Here is a 21,390-nt window from a genome sequence, read left to right on the forward strand (position 1 = left end):
CTGTTTAGGTCTGAACTAGAGCATTCACAGGAGGGATGGACAGAGGCTGTCGGATACAAGAAATACTTAGGTGAAATTGACCTTGTAATTGGAGGGTCAAGGATGAAGGTGAGGAGGAGTGAGGACTTACGGGTTTCTTGCAACAATGTCCTTGGGGGTACCATCAACTGAGATAGAAAATACAAAAGAAAAGAATAAATGTTTTGGGGGAGATTATGGCCTGAATTTGGACATATTGAGTGTTGAGTTTGAAAAACCTGTGCTATTTCTAGGAGGCGATTTTTTGACAGACAGATATATATATCTATGCCTGGATTTCAACTCTAAACTAATGATTTATACTTCATCAGGCTAGGGATAGTAGTTTAAACCAAGTTACCCAAAGTGTGGTCTGTGGATCAGCAAATTGGCATCACCCAGGAATTTGTTAGAAATGCGAATTCTTAGGTCAACTCCAGGCCTATGATATCAGAATGTCTAGGGTTGGAGTCAGGAATCTATTTTAAAAAACTCTGCAGGTAAATTGTGAAGTTTGAGAAACAGTGGTTTAAACCATAGACCCTGGATAGACCCTCAGGATGAGATCATCCTGAAAGAGTATAAAAAGAGAAGTTGGCCACGCATAGGAAAATCCTGTTTTATGAAAGCTCTACTTTCAATATATAAGCTGCTGACTACTTCTCATCTCTTCCTCTGCTAGAAGCCTAGTCCTCCTCTCACCATGCCTGCAGTGCAAGGAAGCAACAGCTTCCTTGTAGGCGTTATTGTCTTCAAAGTAGTCAGAGTACGAAGCATACTTATGACCAGATCATTCCTTCTTTCTGAAACTTCTAGGCACATTTTACCCATTTACACTAACATTGAAGCATTTACCATGGCCAGCAGGTTTTCTCATTGTGGTAACCACCCTCCAGGATGGCCCCGTTGATCCTGATATCAGCCCTGATCACACTGTATCAGGGTTGGTCTGTGTGACCAATACAGCATGGCGGAAGTGATGCTATATCAGTTCTGAGGCTATGTTATAAAAGACACTGTGCCTCTCTATCTCTTAGATCGCCTGTTCTGTGGGAAGCTAGGTGACATGTCGTAAGGACACTGAAGCGACATAGGAAAGACATGGTGAGAAGCTGAGGATTTCTGCTAACAACCATGTGTGTGAGCTCTGTTGGAAGTGAACCCTCCAGCTCCAGATGACCGCAGCCCCGGCTGAAAGCTTGCCTGCCACCTCATGAAAGACTGAGCAGGAGCCAGCCAGCTCCACTCCTCCCGGATAGACCCTCAGAAACCGTGGGATATTAACAAATGTTTATTGCTATGAGTTGCCAAATTTTGAGGCAATTTTTATGTTATTAGATAACTAATGCACTCATGATCGGGCCCCTTGCACCACTCCAGACTGCTCTCCCTACTGTTTTATTCTCTCCATTCCAGTCCCTGCTCTCTTGCTAATCCTTACATCAGAAGGAGATTCCTATTTCAGCAATTACTCTCCCTGTAGGAATCCTCTTCTCCCAGATGTCCATACCTGATTCATTTCCTCATTGTGGTTTTTTTTTTAATGTTTATTTATTTTTGCATGACAGAGGGAGAAAGAGAGAGAGAGAGAGAGAGAGAGAGAGACAGAGCACAAGCAAGGGAGGGGCAGAGAGAGAGGGAGACACAGAATCTGAAGTGGGTTCCAGGCTCTGAGCTGTCAGCATAGAGCCCGATGTGGGGCTCAAACTCACAGACCGTGAGATTATGACCTGAGCTGAAGTCAGACACTGGACACTTAACCTACTGAGCCACCCAGGTACTCCTCATTGTGGTTTTAATTTGCATTTCCCTTAGGGGTGATTATGGTGAACATCTTTTTATGTGCTTATTGCCATTTGTATATTCTCTTCAGTGAAATGTTTATTTGTATTCTTTGTCCATTTTCTAATGGGAATGTTTGCCTTTTTGTTTTTTTTCGTTGTTGTTGTTTTTTAACGTTTATTTATTTTTGAGACAGAGAGAGACAGAGCATGAACAGGGGAGGGTCAGAGAGAGGGAGACACAGAATCTGAAACAGGCTCCAGGCTCTGAGCTGTCAGCACAGAGCCCGACGTGGGGCTCAAACTCATGAACCGCGAGATCACGACTTGAGCCGAAGTCGGCCGCTTAACTGACTCAGCCACCCAGGCGCCCCAATGTTTGCCTTTTGAATATTGAACTTTGAGAGTTCTTTGTGTATTCTAGATGCAAATCCTTTGTTGGGTATGTAATTTGCAAATATTTTCTTCCAGCATGTAATTTGTCTTTTTATCCTCCTATCAGAGTTTTTCACGGAGCAAAAGTTTTAAATTTTGATGATGTCACATCTATCAGTTTTTCCCGCCAAGTACTTTTGCTGGCAACTCTAAGACCTCTTTGCTTAGTCCAAGGCACTGAAGATTTTCTTCTATTTTTTTCCTAAATGTTCATAGATTTACATTGTACATTTAAGTCTGTGATACATTTTGAGATGGTTTTTAGACAAGGTGTGTGGGTTGGGTGTGGAATTTTAGGTGCATAGGGTGTGAGGTTTAGATTAAGATTCACTTTTTTTTTTGTTTCTTTATGGATGTCCATGGACAAAATATCCATGCTTAGCACCATTTGCTCAAGCTTTAGCCACTCATTCTCCAGAACCATTTGTTGGACAGGCTATCCCTTCTCCATTTAATTGCTTTTGCACCTTTGTCAAGAAGTACCTGGGCATATTTGTGTGGGTCTACACCTGGGTTCTTTACTTGGTTTCACTGATGCGTGTGTCTATCACTCTGTCAATAGCATACTGTCTTGACTACTGTAGCTATACAGTAAGCCTTAACATCAGGAAGACTGATTCCTTCCCACCGTACTTCCTTCTTTTTCAAACTTGTTTTGGCCATACATTTTGGAATAAACTTATCTATGTCTCCAGAAAACCTTGCTAAAAGTTTGATGAGAATTGCAATAAACATAGATCAGTTTAGTGAGGATTGACATCTTTACTACGTTGAGTCTTCTAATCCATAAGCATGGTGTGTTTTTTCAACTATTTAGGTCTGCTTTGGTTTCTTTTTAATTCTATTTCGTAGTTTCTAATTATACAAATCTTGTGCATCCTTTGTTAGATTTACACCTAAGTATTTCATTGTCTTTAGAGCAGTGACAAATGACACTACTGTTTAAGTTTCAGTTTCCATTTGTTCATTGTTAAATATAAATGCAACTGATTTTTTCTGCATTAATCTAGTATGTTTCAACCTTGCTGAACTCACTTATTAATTATAGGATAGTTTTAAATACAGATTCCTTAGGATTTTCCATGTAGATAGTCATGTCATCTGTAAATAGAAAGTTCTGTTTCTTTATTTCCAAGCTGTATGCTTTCTATTTTTCTGATGCCTAATTGCATTGGCCAGAACTTTCTGTATCATGTTGAATAAGAATCATGAGAGCAGACATTCTTGACTTGTTCCTGATCTTAGAGAAAAAGCATTCAGTCTTTCACAATTAAGTATGAGGTTAACTGTAGGGGTTTTTGGTAGATGCTCTTTATGAGTTCCTATTTCTAGTTTGCAGAGAGTTGTCATAAATGGGCACAGGGTTTTGCCAAATGCATTTTCTGTGTCAATTGATATGATCATATGATTTTCCTTCTTTAGCCTGTTGATACAGTGCATTATGTTAGTTGGGTTTTAAATAGTCTTGCATACGTGGAATAAATCCACTTGATCATGGGGTGCTATTTTTATGTACTTCTGTATCTGATTTGATAATATTTTGTTAAGGACTTTTACATCTAAATTCATGAGAGAGATTGATCAGTATTTTTCCTTTTTGCTATCTTTGGTTTTTGTGTTAAAAAAGTTTATGAAGGTCAAACTGGCTTCATGAAATGAGTTGATAACGGTTCCCTCTTCTCCATTTTCTGAAAGAGAGTATTGTATTTTTATTTAATAAGTTATTTTTTTAAGGTTTGCACCGTTGGTCTGGAAAATGCATAATATGATGAGATATTAAGATATTAAGAGAAGGTAACTTCTTTCTTCACATTTAGGGTGTTCCTCTCTCGAGTCCACCATGTATTGATTAGAGATGGAATCTCAGACTAGAAAAATCCAAATGTGGAAGGAATGTGTCTCTGATGTCTGTCTTCCTACTCAAATGTATTTTAAGAAACACTAAAGAAGGATTAGAGATTAGCACTTGTGTAAGGAGCTTATCGGACAGCTAAAATTTTAATCACTTTCTAATTACTTAGTACCTGTCCTTTGAGTCTTTTCCTGTATATGATTAATAATACTTTCCCATCTGTCAGAAAGTATCAAGAACCAAGGATTATAGAGCTATGAAACATAATTTTTTAAAAGTATTTTATGATATTTAAGTTTTAAATTTGCATATAGCAAAACTCATTTTCTGTGGTGTGGACTTCTATGGGTTTTGACAAATGCATAGACTTATAGATCCACCACTATAATCAAGATGCCAAATAACTTCATCACCCTTTAAAATCCCTTGCATCGTCCCTTTACATGCAGTCAGCTTCTCTCAACCCTTGGCAGCCACGGATTTGTTCTTCAACATTATTGCTTTGTCTTTTCTGAATGTCATTAATTAAATCAGACAGTATAGAGCCTTTCAGTTCTGAGTTCTTTCACTTAGTGAAATGTGCTTAATATTTATCTATGTTATTACATCTATCAATAATAATTCCTTTTCTTTTCCCAGCATGGTTCTTGTTGGTTTTATTTCTTATGCCTTTGAAATCTTAGTGTCCAGCACAACCAAAGTTCGTCTAGAGAAATTTCTTGGTCATCAGTCAGCTTGTTTAGTGCCATGTGACTCCATTACCTGAATGATAAGATCTTGAGATAGGCAACCAATCAAAAGTCAGTCATCACTAACCTAGCCAATGACCAATGAAGTGATCTGGTAGAATTGTTCTGTCTGACAGAGGCAGTGTGTATTTACTGCTGATAGGCCAGGCTACTCAAATCCTCTAAGACTCAGTGGCAACAGGAGGAATAGTTAGAAAGAACAGCCCCTTGGAACAGGGAACAATGGATACATTTCCTAAAGGTACAAAATGACCAGATCTTTAGAACTTCACAGAGTCTGGAACACTATTTCATTCTCCACAAGACCTTGCTGAATGTGGTGGAGGGTCCTATCTTCCACACTTCCCTTGTATCCCATACTATCTCTTTTTGTTGTTCTTTTTTTCTAGATGTTGAAAATTGTCTTTCTTTCTTTCTTTCTTTCTTTCTTTCTTTCTTTCTTTCTTTCTTCTTTCTCTTTCTTCTTTCATATCATGTCCATTCTGTTTTGAGAACTTCCTTTATCATTTATTTTAGTAAACGTCTTCTGGGGATAGATTGCCTTAGCCTTTCTTTATTATGATGTCTTTATTTCCTTTCATTCCTGAAGGATAAATTTCTGGACAGAGGTGACAGGTTTTTTTGTTTTTGTTTTTTGTGTTTTTTTTGGGTCAGATCTAGGAAAGTGTTGTGCTTCTTTCTTTTTGACCCATGGTTTCTGATGAGAAATCCTCTGTCATTCTATTTTTTTTTTTCACGTCTAGGTAAGGTGGCATATATATACATATATATATATATTTATATATATATACACACACACACGTATACATATATACATATGTATATACATATACATATATATACATATGTACATATATACATATATATACATATGTACATATATACATATATATACATATATATATTTAAGTTGCTTTCAAAAGCAAATATATATAAATATATATATTTTTAATTGCTTTCAAAATTTGTTGTGTCTTTTGTTTCTTGAAGTTTGATTATGATGTGCTTTGGCATACATTTCTTTGGGGTTATCTCATTGGGGTTTGCTAGCTTCTTGATTCCATAGACTTATGTCTTTCACCAGATTTAGGAAATTTTTAGTCATTATTTCTTCAAGTACTTTTTTAGTCTTATCCTTTTCTCCTCTCCCAGAACTCTGATGACAAGAATATTAGATCTTTTAGTTTCCCAGGTCCCAGGTTGTCCTCCTCCTCCACCTCCACCTCCCCCTTCCTCCTCTCTTTCTTCTTCTTCTTCTTCTTCTTCTTCTTCTTCTTCTTCTTCTTCTTTTCTGTTGTCAAGCCCATCCATTGAGTTTTGTATGCTGGTTGTTTTATTTTTCAGTTGTAAATTTTCATTTTGTTCTTCTTTAGATACCTTGCTATTGCTGAATAGTGATGAAAATTAAGATTCCTCATTTGGCCTCCTCTGATACCATTCTGGTAGAAAGGAAGAGGGTGCCTCGTTATCACTGGTGGGAGATGAAAGTTTAATATCCCCATATGGCCTTCTCTGATACTACCCAGGTAGGGATGGGGTAGGATTACCTAATTATAGCTGGGCCAGGATGGAAGTCTCTTTACTCTGCTTGTGCTGAGGGGGTTGATGTTGGCCTTTTTTTCTTCCCATGATATTGGATTTGTTGATGTTGGATTTGTTTCCACGGCATTGAGATTTTGTTCTACTTATTTTCTGCCTTACTAGATTCTCTTTCCTGGTTATTTGTCTAGAGAGAGTAGGCTTTTTGAGAGGAGATATATATATATATATATATAATTTTTTTTTGTCTGCTCCTGTTTGTGTTTCCCTAGATGCTTCCCTTGCATCTAGGTCAGGATATACAAGGCAAAAAGAGAACTCAAAGAATTTGCTGCCATATTGTTCCTTGAGTCCCAAGTTGCCTATTTGATCTATCTTCTTTTGAACGTTTAAAATATTCTTATGTTTGTTCCATATGTAATATCCAGGAGTTTTAGCTGTACTTAGCAGGAGAAATGGAAAGAAGTATATCTACCCCATTCTTGTCCAGAACTGGATACAATAGAAGCTTTTAAATCTTTAAAGCAATTTAAGATTTTTCTAATCATAAACCATCGAGAGTTATATTAGAATCATTTTAAGAGAGTTTTTTCCAACTATAGACTTTGCTTTGCCCCACACATCCCACTCTTCACTCTCCATTCTCCTGGGCCTCCCCGGGAGGGAGAAGAGTCGTGGCACAACAGCCCTCATCCTCCTTCTAACATTGGGAAATCACTGGTTACAAATCCTGCTACTGATCAGTATGGTTTATCTCTCTCAGGTGTTGTTGGGATGGCAGAAACTGAGAACCTTGGCACATTATGGAATATGACATATGAGGAAACTGAGACCTGAAGAGGTGGTGATCTTGTCACATAGCAGAGATGTGGTAAAACTGGGTCTACACATGGGTCTATAATAGTACTTTTCAGACATTAATATGCAAACAAATCATCTTGATACCTTGTAGCAATGCAGCTTCTGGTTCAGTCAGTCTGGAGCGGGGCCTGAGGTCCTGCATTTCTAACAAATGCCCAGGTGGTGTGCATGCCATTACACTTGGAGTAGCAACACTCGAGAACATTCCGCTTATTGTTCTATTCACCGCCTGTATGAATTGCAGTCCTTCAACAAAGAAACAGAGAATGGGTGAGGGTTTGACAGATAAGAATCTCAATTTCCATGTGCCCAGTGTGTAAGAGTAGAGGAAGATCTCAATGGTAATGGAGACACAGAGGTGGGAGTGGAAAGACTCATCCAGACACCAAACACTCTGCCAGCTCTGTGAGGTGTCTGCTGCTTCAGAACTCCTCTAAGTTTGGTAAAGACCAGAGGAAAGCTCATCAAAATACCCTGTGAGCTGTTTAGCTGCCCCTTTAATCTGCTCGGGGCCCCTGGTTGAGAAGCTTTCCCTGCCCGAGAAGGATGAATTGACCTTCTTTCTCTATCATCTTACGGAGTGCAATTCTCTAACAAGTAATGATTTAGGGAAGGCACGTCACAATCTGCTGGCAAGGTTTTAGAGAGACCAGCAACAGATACATCTTGGTCTATGTCTGCTTCGCTCTACTACAGTAGACAGATGGCTGAAATATGTAAGGTGTGCTCAGATTTTTTTCTCCTGGATTCACTACTAACTTCGTCGGCAGTTTTGAATCAATCACTTTATTTCTCTATGATAAGTACGTCAAAAGAGCCTGATGATATTAACATTAGGCTAAGATCTATACAAACTGATGTCCAAATTAACACTAGTGGTTCAATGTAATTGAAAGACTGAAGCCAAGTGTACCAATGAGTTGCAGCCTAGGTCTTGCTCCTGAAGCCTTTGGGTACGAAGATCCAGCAATCATTTCAAATAAATGCCATCAGTTAGCAGTTATTCTGTGTCTTTTTTGATTTGTGGTTCTGTCTTACTGAGGAAATATATACAGTACCTGTTAGGGAGAGATGCTGAATACTTTTCAGTGTCATGGCTCACACAATCAGCATCCCAGTGTCCCCATGGGGTGTAGGGGGACACGATGGTTGACACTCTTCTTTCCAGTTATCTAGAGTCCCAGGAGAATTATGACACGATGTGCATATGGTGGGGATTGATTTATGATTGGGGATGTGTGTGTCAGGGAAAGGGCAGGAATGGGAGGATAACAAGGACTAACGGTGGGAATGGAGGAGGCACAAACTGGAAATATACTCCTGGATATCAACACTTTGTGTGTGTGTTTGTGGATTCAATACCTATTTACTGACAGGAGAGAGCCCAAGTAAGTTTTGTGAGAGTATTCAATTGTCAGAAAACTCCTAAGCCTGTCCCAGTCTCACCCCTTGTTCTTCCAACTTCTTTGCACCTGGGTTGGTTCTCTAAGCTCCTAACAGTGGGATTAAGAAGCATGTGGGTATTATAGGGAGATAAATCGGGGTGCAAAGATCCTTTATTCATCTCCTGTGAAGAAGGCAACTGGACAGTTTATGAGAGCACATTCAACTCTGTGAGTATTTCTCAACTTGTGGTGTTTAGGCAGATTATAACTGAAGGGCTTTTGGTGGGGGGGGGGGGCGGTGTAGGGGTTGATCTGGCTCTAAAATAAAGAAATGGAAGAAGAGGACACACTGAACCTGTGGGCCTGGACTGGGGCCGGGAATGAAACTAGGAGAAAACATGAAAGAAATACACCCAAATAGCCTTATAATGTCATGTAGCAAGCTTATAAGTAAAACTTGATCGTTACAAGGTCATTGCAAAACTTGATTACTAAATTCATTTGGAAAGAACTCCAAACTGACCCTCCTTTTTTCTGTGGTTCCATGGCAAACAGTTTTCTGGGAAAGGAGGGATTTGGGGCACTAAATGACCACAGAGAAAACAGTTATTTATTCCTAAGATGTGCTTAAAAAGACCAAGGCACAAGACGGGGGACATGAGAGTGTGAGGATAAGGAGGAAGAAAGCCAAGAGCCAGCACAGGCATGACCTCGGTGCAGTGTGGGTGGCTTAGCCTTCTCTTTCTGAGGTCAAAGTGTTTGTTTGCTCCAGTCTGATGGAAGGCACTTGTTGGATTTTTGTTTTTATCTTTTCGTGACTTTGGTTTGGGTCGTCCTTGGCTCTCCAAATTATTTGATTCTCTCTGCTTCAGCAGAACCCTTATGGGTTCAACCCCATCAGTGCAGAGAGAACACTCCTGCATCTATCTCCTCCCCAACCCTTCTCTTATAGCCCCTCAGCCTGTATCTTTGCTGAGGAGAGACCGGAAGTCTGGGGTGATAGCAGCAGCATCAGAGATCCTGACTCAAGAACCTTCTGAAACTGCTCTTCCTTAGCTGGAATTTATAAACGATCATCCTCTGTAGCTTCCTACAGCTGAGCTCCATTGCCTTGGCTCTAAGGCGACACCAACCGTGGTTTCCTACCAAACTGCGCCTTGATGTATTACTCTGTGGCAGCCACTTCTTCCTGAAGAACAACGCTTCAGAACCTTCAAAAGGAGAAGAGCTAGCATCGCCTTAAAAATAGAAAGCCATTCTGCCTCACAAAGGAATGGATTGCTTGACACTTTGGGGAGGCAAAAATGTGAAACGTCCTCTTTAGGTAAAATCGAGTCTGACTCTAGATTCGGGATTATTTAGCCTGGGAGATACCCTTTTAATTCCTAGGAAAGCATGGCCAGGATAAGTTTAGCTATGGTGATATCTGTGGCAGACAATACTAACTTCCACCCAGGAAAGGGTCATATTTGTCTGCTCCTCCCAAAGGTTGAACAGGGAGAACGACAGGGCATATCTATGACAGAAACACTCTAGGGGTTAGTACTCAACCTATGTACTCCTATGTACTCAAAAATGAAATATCGTACATGAAATGCACACGAAACATAAACTTATTTTCCACAGTGCAAAGCCTGAGGGTTATCTTCGTGATCCAGGGATTAACGAGGCAACTGTTATGTAACTCTTTCTGAAGAGAATTCTTTTACATAATGCATCACACCTAGCATAGACAGGAAGTCTGTACAAGTCCAGAGGTGCAACTTCAAAATTATATGTGAAAACATACAAAAGAAACTTATAAGAAAAAAGGGGACGTATAATCAGGGAAAGATGGAAATCAAGTGTGATTTTTACGTTCTTTGGGACTGCTGTTAGGGATGTCAAAGGAATCCAAGGAAGGTTTAAGACAGAATTTCAAGACGAGGCATAAATTAATAGTCAGGGTTTTTGAGGGATGCAGAGGATTACCCAGCAAGTGCTGAATGACGGTCACCTCTCTGGTACATGACAGGGGATCTTCAGCAGTTGGCCCAGGAGAATGAGTGTAGGAGTGCAGGGGAACCTGTGTCATAATTATAGATTTACTTGCCTGGTTTCCACTACTTATAGGAGGTCTATTGCATAGTTACTCTTTTTCTTATTTCTTATTTACTTTATGCCCTTTTATTTTCCCTATAACTCTAAAAAAGTAGTTATATTTGATTGACTCTATAGATGGAATGAGGAGCAGAGAAGTTATGCAATTTATCCGAGGTCACGTAGATGGTTTTGTGGAGCAGGGATTTGAAACTATGTCTATTTGATTCTAAAACACATTCTCTGTTTTTTAAATTAATTTATTTAGTTTTGAGAGAGAGAGAGAGAGAGCACAAGCAGGGAAGGGGCAGAGAGGAGCGACAGAATACCAAGCAGACTCCACGCCATCAGGGCAGAGCCTGATGTGGGGCTTGAACCCATGAACTATGAGACCATGACCTGAGCCAAGATCAAGAGTAGGACTCTTAATCGACTGTGCCACCCAGGAACCCCAAGCACATACCTTTTACATTGCACTGCCCTCAAAGTGTAATTTGACTGATTAGTTTACCTTAGGCCCTCATATTGTAGACTCACATGGTGGGATCCTAATTAGACTTGCTAGATAAAATAAAATGTTTCCAGTAAAATTAGAATTTCAGATAAACAATGAATAATTCTCTTAGTATAAGTATATACCATACAATATTTGGGATATACTTATACCAAAAATATTTGTTATTTATCTGAAATTCAAATTTAATTGGGTGCCCTGTATTTTTATTTGCTAAATCTGGTAATCCTAGTCCTAGTAAACTCTCCAGATGAGAGAAAGGAAAGTTTGTGGTATGTTAACATTTTGAAAGAATTGAGAAGTCACAAAAACTTGATCTGGGAGAAATTGTCTAGTTTTCCTCTATGACTTTGTCAGAGTTGGGATGTGTCAGTTAGCGGTGGTAAACTCTGACAATAATGTGTCTCTTGGCTGCCTACTAGCAAGTTACATGGTCCCAACCACATTCAGATGAGGCACAAACTTTGACTGTTTACTAGGGCAGAAGAGGGACCAAGCACAAGGACTGGATTCAGTGAGCAAAGGAGCTGGCAACCTATTTCCAAAAGCCACTGAGAGCTTTGTGAGATGAAGGCCAAATGATGCCTTCTCTATGGTTTGATGGAGAAGTCACAGGGTCAGGATCTTGCAACCCAATATCCCAAGTATTAGTTCAATTTTTTCACTTATTTATTCACCCACTCGACAAATATATATGGCACACCTGCTATGCTCCAGGCACTGTTGTAGGTTCTAAGGTCACAGAAATGAATGAAAACCGAAAAAAAAAACGGGCTTATGGAATACATTCCAGTGGGGAACTTAGATAAAATCCATGGCATAAGCAAGTGATCCAGAGCCCTAGCCAGGTGCACCACCCCTCGTACCCACTCACAGATTAGTCAACGTGTTTCTATTGAAGAACTTGAGAATCAGCAGGAGAAAATGAAAATAGTAAGTGGGGAAAAGAAGATAAGGAAAACATATCTTTTGGCAAAGATAGTAATTTAACCTATTTGAAAGTAATCAGAAAAAGTTGATGAACTCAAAGTCATACAATATAAGATTTGAGGGATGTTCAGTGTGGCAGAAAAAGAGAAAGATGGTTAGCACGGGCCAAAGAGTGTCAGGGAGAGTTGAAGCTAATAATATTAGCATAAGTCTATAATTTACAGATTATATAAATCTTCCAGGTAGCAGAGTATGAGATGGTTTTGCTCAGAATAAGTGATTAAGGCTACTGAGAAGTTGTTCAGCACTTTCTAGAATCTTCCTTCTGAGGATAGGTGTTATCAACTTTTGTGATAGAAAAGGAGAAAGGAAAAAAAGTCATCCTTTGGCTTAGCATATGTATTTTTTAATTTTATCTTTTTAACATACCTCTATTTTTACTTGAAGAATGACAATGTACATTTCTGTAGCTAAAATCAAAGTCTGTGAAAGTCACATTGGATAAGTTCCATGATTTGGATAGAAGAAAATATTGGACATTTCAGAGAAATGTGTGACTTAAGAACCTCATGTCTGGATATGGAGCTAAAGCACAAATTTACTAGTTAGTCACCCTCCATTGGTGTGTGTGTGTGTGTGTGTGTGTGTGTGTGTGTGTGAGCGCGCGTGTGTACTGGAATGGATCGGATACTATGTGGGTGTTAGTATCCCTGGTGCAGAGCTTCCCCAGGTGCTATCCCCCAGAACTAGAGAAGTAGAAAAGTAGAGAACTAGAGAACTAGAGAAGTATCTTGATCACATGAGGATTAGACAAAATAAGGATTATAGAGAAAGAAGCCCATAAAATGTGAGTCAATAAACATCCAGAGTCGGGTTATTTTGCAGTTGGGTGGAAAAATATATAAAGTTTAAAGAATATACCAATGCTGTAAAGACTATAGTCAGCATTTAGTCCATTTCCTTGGCTTTACAGATGGTGGAACTGGTGATCACGGAGAAGTACATATCATAATAAATCAGAAAACTAATGACACATGGAAAGCTAGGGACAATTTATTGAAACAACATGTCTATTTAGATTTTGGGGGATTATTGTAGATTAAAATAGACTTTAAATCTATTCATTGTCAGTCTATGTTAAGTGCCTCCATTGATATTTTCTTGACAATCTCTTTAAAAGATGATAAATTCTTCCCTTTTATGTCAACACAAAATCCTAAGTTTTTCTGGAGTGTCCAATGAGGGTTTAAGAAGCAATGGTCCCTGTACCCTGAAGGGCTTTCTTTTTTTTCTCCCACTGCCTAAGGAGCCTGAAAGAGAACCACCAGACACCCAAGGACATCAGAATGAGTGACAACACTGCTTTGGCTCCTCCAGCTTCAAACCAGGGTCCCACTACCCCACGCAAAGGGCCCCCCAAGTTCAAGCAGAGGCAGACTCGCCAATTCAAGAGCAAACCTCCTAAGAAAGGGGTGAAAGGGTAAGACCAAATTAAAAAGAAGACTCTATTTTTTCCCCACAACCCTGCTTTGGTTTTGAGAAATTAGTGCTCATAAACGTAAACAGACTTACAAAGACTTCCACCCTCTGCTCTATTTTCCTCTCTACCACAATCTTCGCTTAGCCCTGGAATCCCTTCTCCCTCACCAACCAGGTCTGTGGTGACATTTAGCATGGCAAATGGGGCCTATCACAGCAAACTTCGACTTGACCTTCCAGACTCTTCTTGACCACTCCTCCTCACCAGCACACCCTGTGATTTAATCTGGAATACTAAAACACTGGCCATTGCCAGAACACAGAGTTTATTCAGTTTATTTGTATGGCAACAAATGTTATGCCTTCAGTTCTTTGCTTTTTTTCTGGCCAAATTCTATTTATTCTTTAACATATGCTCATTTGTTAATTTCCTTTTGGATGCCATTACTGACTCTCTTATTAGACAAGTGTGATCATTACTTCTATGTTTGCATTTCATACACTCAGCTATCACAACTTGTATTATTTTACACTACATCTATTTACTTACATCTGTTCTCAGGGATTGAAGTCCCTCAAAGAAAATTTATTATTTTTTCCCTAATTCCCTATGCTCAATACGATGCCTGACATATAGTAAATGCTTTGATAAATGCTTTTGGATAACTGATCAAATGGATAAATTGATCACTTTGATGACTTTCATACTGTGTTTTCATTCCAATTTCTATTTTTAAAAGTGGAACGTGACTAAATTGCCCCCATGATGGTGCTATTTGGTTCCCAGTTGTCGTAGGCTATATTCTTACAAGGGAAAAAAATCTCTCTCCAAGGGGACACACTGTCTGAAAACAGCCTGAGTGACATCGCCTTTGCTCTGGGTCAATGCAAATTAAAGGTGTTTCACAAAGACAAAAACCTAAACCTCTTCTTCCTCTTTCATCAGGAAACTCTCTATATGAGTAATTCCAAGATCTTTTCACTCTTTCAGCTAATTTTTAATTTTCCTTTTTTCCCCCAGGTTTGGAGATGACATTCCGGGCATGGAGGGGCTAGGAACAGGTGAGCCACCAAAAGATATGGACTTTCACTCGGAATTTCACTACTATACACACTTTAGGCCTCAAAGGGCTGTGAAAAGTTAAAAGAAATACCTGAGGCAGCAGATCCTTGAAGGCATAGAAATGTGGGGTTTAATTTTACCTGCTAAGTAAGTGCACGTGTGCCCAGCGGAAACACACCTACAGGAATCAAGCTAAGGCCCAGAGTTACTAAACCCTCTTCTGTTAAGCAACTCTTGAGGACATATAATGGTTGAGTTGTAGACTTTCAATGTAGAAAGATTCTCAGGGTTAGTCCATCCCAACTTCATTATTTCTTCAGAAGAGAAACCTGAGGCAGAGAAAAATTAAGGGACAATCTGAGGCCCCCGAGTGAGATATTGGAAAAAAGGGTGGGGCCTGGCAAACCACTATGTAACCAACTTCCTCTTTTTACACATCCTCTAGCACCCTGGGCCTGCACCCTGAATGTATCCAATACGAAATTTCGGTTGACTAGAATAACTTGATTTGTTGGCTAATGAACACAAATTACCAGATATTCCTCTTAATAATATTAAACTTTATTTTTTAGGGCAGTTTTAGGCTGACAGAAAATTTAAGCAGAAAGTATGCAGCTCCTACATGCCCCCTCTGCCACCTTCCTCCTCCTGCACATAGTTCCCCCTACTATTAGCATCCTGCATGAGTGTGGCACATTTGTTACAATTGGTGAACCAGTATTGGTAACATTATTATCAACTAACACTCATAGTTTATATTAGGATTCGTTCTTTGTGTTGTCCAGTTCTATGGGTTTTGACAAATGCGCAACGTTGTGTATCCACCATTACAGGTATATACAGAATATATGCTCTAAAAATCCCCTGTGTTCCATCTGTTCATCCCTCCTCCCACCTCCACAAACTCTTAACAACCACAAATCTTTTTACTCTCAAGGGTTTTGCCTTTTCCAGACTGTCATATGGTTGGAATCACACAATATACAGATTTTCCAGACTGATTTCTTTCACTTAGCAATGTTTATTCATTTAAGGTTCCTCCATGTCCTATGTGGCTTGACAGCTCATTTCTTTTTACCACTGAATAATATTTCATTGAATGGCTGTATCAGAGTTTGCTTATTTTATTGAAAGACATTTTGTTGCCTCCAAGTTTTCACAATTATGAATAATACTGCTATAAAAACAATTGTGCATGTTTTTGTGTGAACATGCTTTAAACTCATCCAATATTCTTTTGACAAATGATGTAATCGGCAATCAGTGTCCTTACCAGGCGATTCTCAGTGTACTAGCTTTTTGCAGTCAAGTGCCACCCCTGGGATCTCAAATTCATTTTCTAGCTCCTTTATAGAGCTCATTTCGCTGTTCTTCTAAATCAACTGCTTCTATATTTTGGCCAGGTGTATAGAAGACCAGTAGGTTGGCTTTGGGCTTATGTTTAACTCTGCCAACATACTTGGAATACTAGAAAGAGCTTTACACTGAAGGGAGATTTGAAATCTTTGGCTTGGTTCTAGTCCCATCCTTGTAACTCTGATTTTTTTTTAATAGTTTTTTAATCTCTTTAGGTTCCAGTCAGCTTCTCTGTAATCCAGGGATAATAATATTTTATTGCCTGAAGCGAAAAATTGGATTAGTAGATGTCTTGAGATTATTTCTCAGTACGTGATTGGGCATTGTAGGCATTTCCAAATGTAAAGGAACAAAAGAGTGCATCAGAGAAGCCCAAGGAATGCATCTGAATTGGTAGGGGGTAAGAAGGCAGTGGATTTCCAGATTGTGGGGATTTAAAGTGCTTCTATTTCCCATTTTAACCCTTGGCCTGACTAGAATTCCACTTGTGTTCCTTCCGTAGTGGTTGTGCTTTGGGGAGACCCCGTTTGATCAGTGATATGCACCCCCTCAGGCTAGCTCCAGTCAAAAGCCTTTGTGTAATCGCTTCAAAGAGGTACAGAATGAAACCAGTGAAGATGCCTACTAAGTGGAGTCTGTTCTGGGGGCATCAGAACCCAATTGGTCTGATACTTTCTGGGCTGCAGGGCCATTCTAGATAACTTCCTGGTTGCTGAGACAACAAGTAGGAGAGAGGAGTGAGGTGTCTCTGCCCAAAGGATGTCTTTCTGAGCAGAAGAGGCTCTGAAGGGTTGGGTGGTGGTGGTGAGGCGTCCTTACAAGATCTTCTTCCCTCTTCTGCAGATATCACGGTGATTTGCCCCTGGGAGGCGTTCAGCCACCTGGAATTGCATGAGCTTGCTCAGTTTGGGATCATCTGATGCACCTGAGGTTCTGCCACTTTCAACAGCATCTGCTGTAATTTTGCTTACTTTTGCCCTATTGATCTGCCAGAGTCTTGAAATTGAGCTGTTCGGAAGTGGTTTCTTCAGCTTACACAGTCATTTCCCCCTAAATTGCTATGAAGAGTTCTCTTGGTGTGAGATTCTCTCTTGCCCTATAGTTCAGCTCAGAACAATGGATGCAAATAGACTTTTGTTAGGACATTTCAAATTTCCTATCAGCTGGTTAGAATTCAGTGATAGTTCTTGAAATTTTGTTTATCTGTTAAGTCCTTCAAATTTAGTTTTTGCCAGGCAGTCGCTACAATTAATAGTAGTTTTTAAGATAACATTTTTTCACCCCCCCCTCCCCTTCTCATTTAATAAAGGAGATACTTACCTTGAATCTTATGATGAAGTCGTATTAAATGCTATATACAAATATCTGATGCCCTCTTCTGAAAGTCAGTTCAGCAAAGAGGGCACAGTCGTACAGGAAATAAACACAATGCATGTAAAAGAGCATAGGAATAAAGTCAAGTTCTGATTCCACTTTGTAACTTGTAAATCATACATTTTCTGTGTCTAAATTTGGAGACGGAAACTCAGGAATCTGTTAACGTGAACCTTCCTTTTAGTGTCCTGGCTCAGTTGATTGAAAATATTTATATGCTACAGAATTTAGACTCAGATGGGACAGGTAGTTGAACCCTCTGAATAAAATGATGGTTTGCTTCACCTCTGAGGTTGTGTCAAATGTAATGTGCACATAGCCATCTTTCCCCAATACTTTCATGGCAATTGTGCAATTCAATTACTGCCCCTACATGACCTGGATGCCTTGGGTACTAGCAGTATTGATTTCTTCACTTCAGTTTCATAATCTGTGGTAAAAGAATGGGGAAAATTAACTGAAAAGAAAGACAGGGTTACAGAGACAAAGAGATCTGGGTTCTAATCCTGGCTTGACCAGTACATTACTCTGCAATTTTGGACAAAAATCTTTCGGCTTGGATCTTCTGGTTTGCCTGAATTAGGCCATCTAGGTTCACGGTATTGATAATTCCACAACTTTGAGGTCTGCAGAGTGTGAGTGTGAAAATCAAAGAAGTTCAGCACTCAAGAAAATGTCTTGTGCTGCAGGCTCTGCACTGTTTTGCACAAATGACCTAGTTACCTCTGGCCAAAACATTAGAAGCCCAAGGGAGGAATCTGGATTGGGTGGGGGTAAGGAGATGTCCAGACCATGGGAATTTAAAGCACTCCTATGTTTCATTTTAATTCTTGGCCTGGCTAGAAGTCCATTGCTGTTCTTCCTTAGTAGAAAAGAGGGGCACCTGGGTGGCTCAGTTGGTTGGACATCCATCTTAGGTCATGATCTCCTGGTTCATGAGTTTGAGCCCCATGTTGGGCTCTATGCTGACAGCTCGGAGTCTGGAGCCTGCTTCGGATTCTGTGTCTCCCTCTCTCCCTGCTACTCTCCATCTCATGCTCTATCTCTCTTTGTCTCTCAGAAATAAACATTAAAAATTTTTAAAAAAAGAAAAGAAAAAGTACAGAAGAAAAAGTAAAGCATAAAATCTAAGAGTTGGAACTGTGACATGCAGGAAGTACAGTGATGATGTGTAGGTACTTCCCCTCCAGCAGGAAGTCCTGCTTCCACTCATGCTCCTATTTTCAAGTCAGAGACTCCACTTGATGGCCAGAGCCTCCAGGTGTGCTTGTTCATTCCCGTGCCTTTCAGGTAGGGAGGTCTGTGTTCTTCTCCAGTTCAGTGAGATTTCTCCATTGGATTACTTTGCAAATGTTTCCTAAACATTTTAAGAATGCACCCAGAGGAACATATTCAATGGTCAGGCTAGAGAAAGATCTAGAAACCATGCTGCATGAAAAATTGTTGAAGGAACTGATAATATTTAGGCTAGATGAGAAAACCATAATTGCCAGCAAATATTTGAAAAGTTGTAATGAGTGGGATGAAGCAGGTCTATTTTGTGAAGTATAGCATTTAGTGGTAAGCTAGATCAGATATAATTGAAAGCCATTCAAATTCTAGAATTCTGTCCTTTCCATTTCAAATTCTATGTCTACCATTTCTATTATTCCTAATAAGAAACAAGAAAACCTTTCTCATATAAATAGCACACATATGAAAGAGAATAAAGGTAAATCATGGTCTCTGTCAAAGTCCTGGCAGCAGAAATGCCATACTCAGAGTAACTGAGGAAATTTTAACAAAGGAACTATTTAAGGCTTGGGGTGGGGAGAGTGCCTGGGTGGCTCAGTGGTCGGACTTCAGCTCATTCATGATCTCGTAGTTCATGAGTTCAAGTCCAGTGTTGGGCTCTGTGCCGACAGCTTGGAGCCTGGAGCCTGCTTCGGATTCTGTGTCTCCCCCTCTCTCTACCCCTTCCCTGATCACGCTCTGTTGTCTCTCAAAAATAAATAAACATTAAAAAATTTTTTTAAACGCTTGGAAAAGGCCTGGCTGGCTCAGTGGGTAGAACATGTGACTCTTGAGCTTGAGTTCATTAGTTCAAGTCCCACATTGGGTGTAGAGCTACCTTAAAAAAAAAAGGAGAGAGTAAGGTAAGAAGGCTTGGGAAGGGTTAAGGAATATCTAAAAAAGATAGGACAGTAACTTGGGGCTGGCTACAGTGTTGAAGCTACAATATTTCAAACCCTAGGCCTGAAGGAATCCCAGTAGGTCTTCTCTCTAAGAAAGGCCACTGAGGGGGCTGTAGAAGGACACAGCCACCTCACAGGGATCCTGTGAGTAATCAGGAGGGAGTGGGGAGGAGGCTGATAAATAACCCAATGTTATTCTTCTCTCATTCTCTACTCTTCTGCGGATGCCTCCCATTAGATAAACCCAATTGGAAGTCAAAGGACAAAGGAGCCCATTGACATTGTCTAAAGTTGATTCCAACAACAGGGATCAGGTGGAGAAGGGTAGAGAGTGGAGGGGCAAATGGGAATTATCCAGCTGGGCACTGTGTCAAAGAACAGAAACCATTCGTCCACCAGAGCTTGTTAGTTGGAGTTGGGAAATAAGCCTGTGTATGCGCAAAACCTAAGGTATGTGTAAACCAAAGGTGGAGGAAGGATAATGTCAGGCAGAACACAGCAGAAAAAAAAGAACAATCCCAGAAGGAAGTTATCATAGCATTCCGCGATTTGGAGGATTTTTTGAAATGTTCTAACACTTTCTTGATAATAAAAACCATTGAGGATTTCTTGTTAAAAACACAAAATTTGGGCCACATTTTGGATTTTCTGAAGAAAAGTCTCCAAGGGTGAGATCTAAACATCTTTTGTTTTCAAGAAGGACTCCAGGTGATTCTCACATTTGTACCACCTTGAAAACACTGATGCCGTCCAAGCCTACGTTAGGAAATGTTAGGAATTAGAGAATTCTAATAACATCCAGGTGACTGGTTTCACTGGGCCTACTTGCCATAAAAACATATGTAAATTATGTGAGAACAGGGGCTACCATTTATGTGTTCTGACTCTTTTAGACTAATAGACATGCCCCATGACTTCAGACCTAACCCAGTTAAATGCTTCTCAAATTGTACAGAATGTCAGAGTTCAGAAGGTAAGTGTTAGACTGAGGCAGTTCCAAGAAATATTGGGCCAAATAGGCACCATTACTCCTGGGGTGGACTTCTTACCATTGTCTCACATGGCTGCCCTCTGTCTGTAGTCAATGTCACTTTCTGTCCTCATTTGTCCCCTCTGACTGGAGTAGAGGGGACCAGGGAGGGAGAGAGCTTTGTCTCAGCAGGTGGAGGCCGTGACCTTCACTTATCCGTCACCCCTTTTGTATTTGTTCCCATCAATGGGTAGAAGTTGGGGTTGATGGTGCTGGTGATGTAGGCAGCAACTCCCATTCTAGAGCTCAGGAGCGTTAGTCAGAACAGAAAAAAGTGTGTAAGGAGGAAATGCTCTTCTGGAGGGCCCCACTGTGGGCAAATATACACAGTTGTTACTAAACAATTGAGACTGTGCAGTTGACCTCTAATATTTTTCTTTGCACCATGAGAAAAACAAGAATCACTATAAACTGAGAAAAGGATGGAGAGTATTTTCTCAACAACTAAAGAAGTGAAGGGAAAACACACATAGATAAGACTAATCAGTAAGACTAATATCTTGCACAAGAGGAAAACCAATAACATAAGACTGGCAACACAACAACTAATATTATGAGAACAGAGATAATATGACACTGAATTTTTTTTTTTTAAAAGACGTATTTTATAAAAGGCTAGAGGGAAAGGCTTATTTACACAAGCCACAAAAATTGTGTATGTGTATAAACTAGCACAGTGCTTTCTGCAACTCAAAATGAAGTATTTGACTTTCTTCTTTTTCAAGGGCAGAGCCAGGCTGATGAAAACTGAAATTTAAAACCAGATTCATA

General features: G+C 39.9%; 1 protein-coding gene across 3 annotated transcripts in view; it reads left to right on the forward strand.

Annotated features, from left to right (window-relative positions):
- The window catches only part of PDE6H (phosphodiesterase 6H), a 179,661-nt gene extending 161,962 nt beyond the window's left edge, over positions 1 to 17,699 (forward strand). For 2 of the 3 annotated variants that reach the window (XM_060658306.2, XM_060658305.2), the window contains 3 exons: positions 13,450 to 13,623; positions 14,644 to 14,684; positions 16,885 to 17,699. In XM_060658306.2, coding sequence (XP_060514289.1) covers positions 13,490 to 13,623; positions 14,644 to 14,684; positions 16,885 to 16,961 — 252 coding nt within the window. In that variant the 5' untranslated portion in view covers positions 13,450 to 13,489 and the 3' untranslated portion in view covers positions 16,962 to 17,699. Of the gene's footprint in view, positions 1 to 8,842; positions 8,849 to 13,449; positions 13,624 to 14,643; positions 14,685 to 16,884 lie in introns of those variants that run through there. The other variant, XM_060658304.2, reaches the window with a different exon arrangement.
- Positions 17,700 to 21,390: the final 3,691 nt, after the last annotated feature.

Source organism: Panthera onca, chromosome B4 (assembly GCF_046562875.1).
Source record: "Panthera onca isolate mPanOnc1 chromosome B4, mPanOnc1 haplotype 2, whole genome shotgun sequence".
Lineage (NCBI taxonomy): Eukaryota > Metazoa > Chordata > Mammalia > Carnivora > Felidae > Panthera > Panthera onca.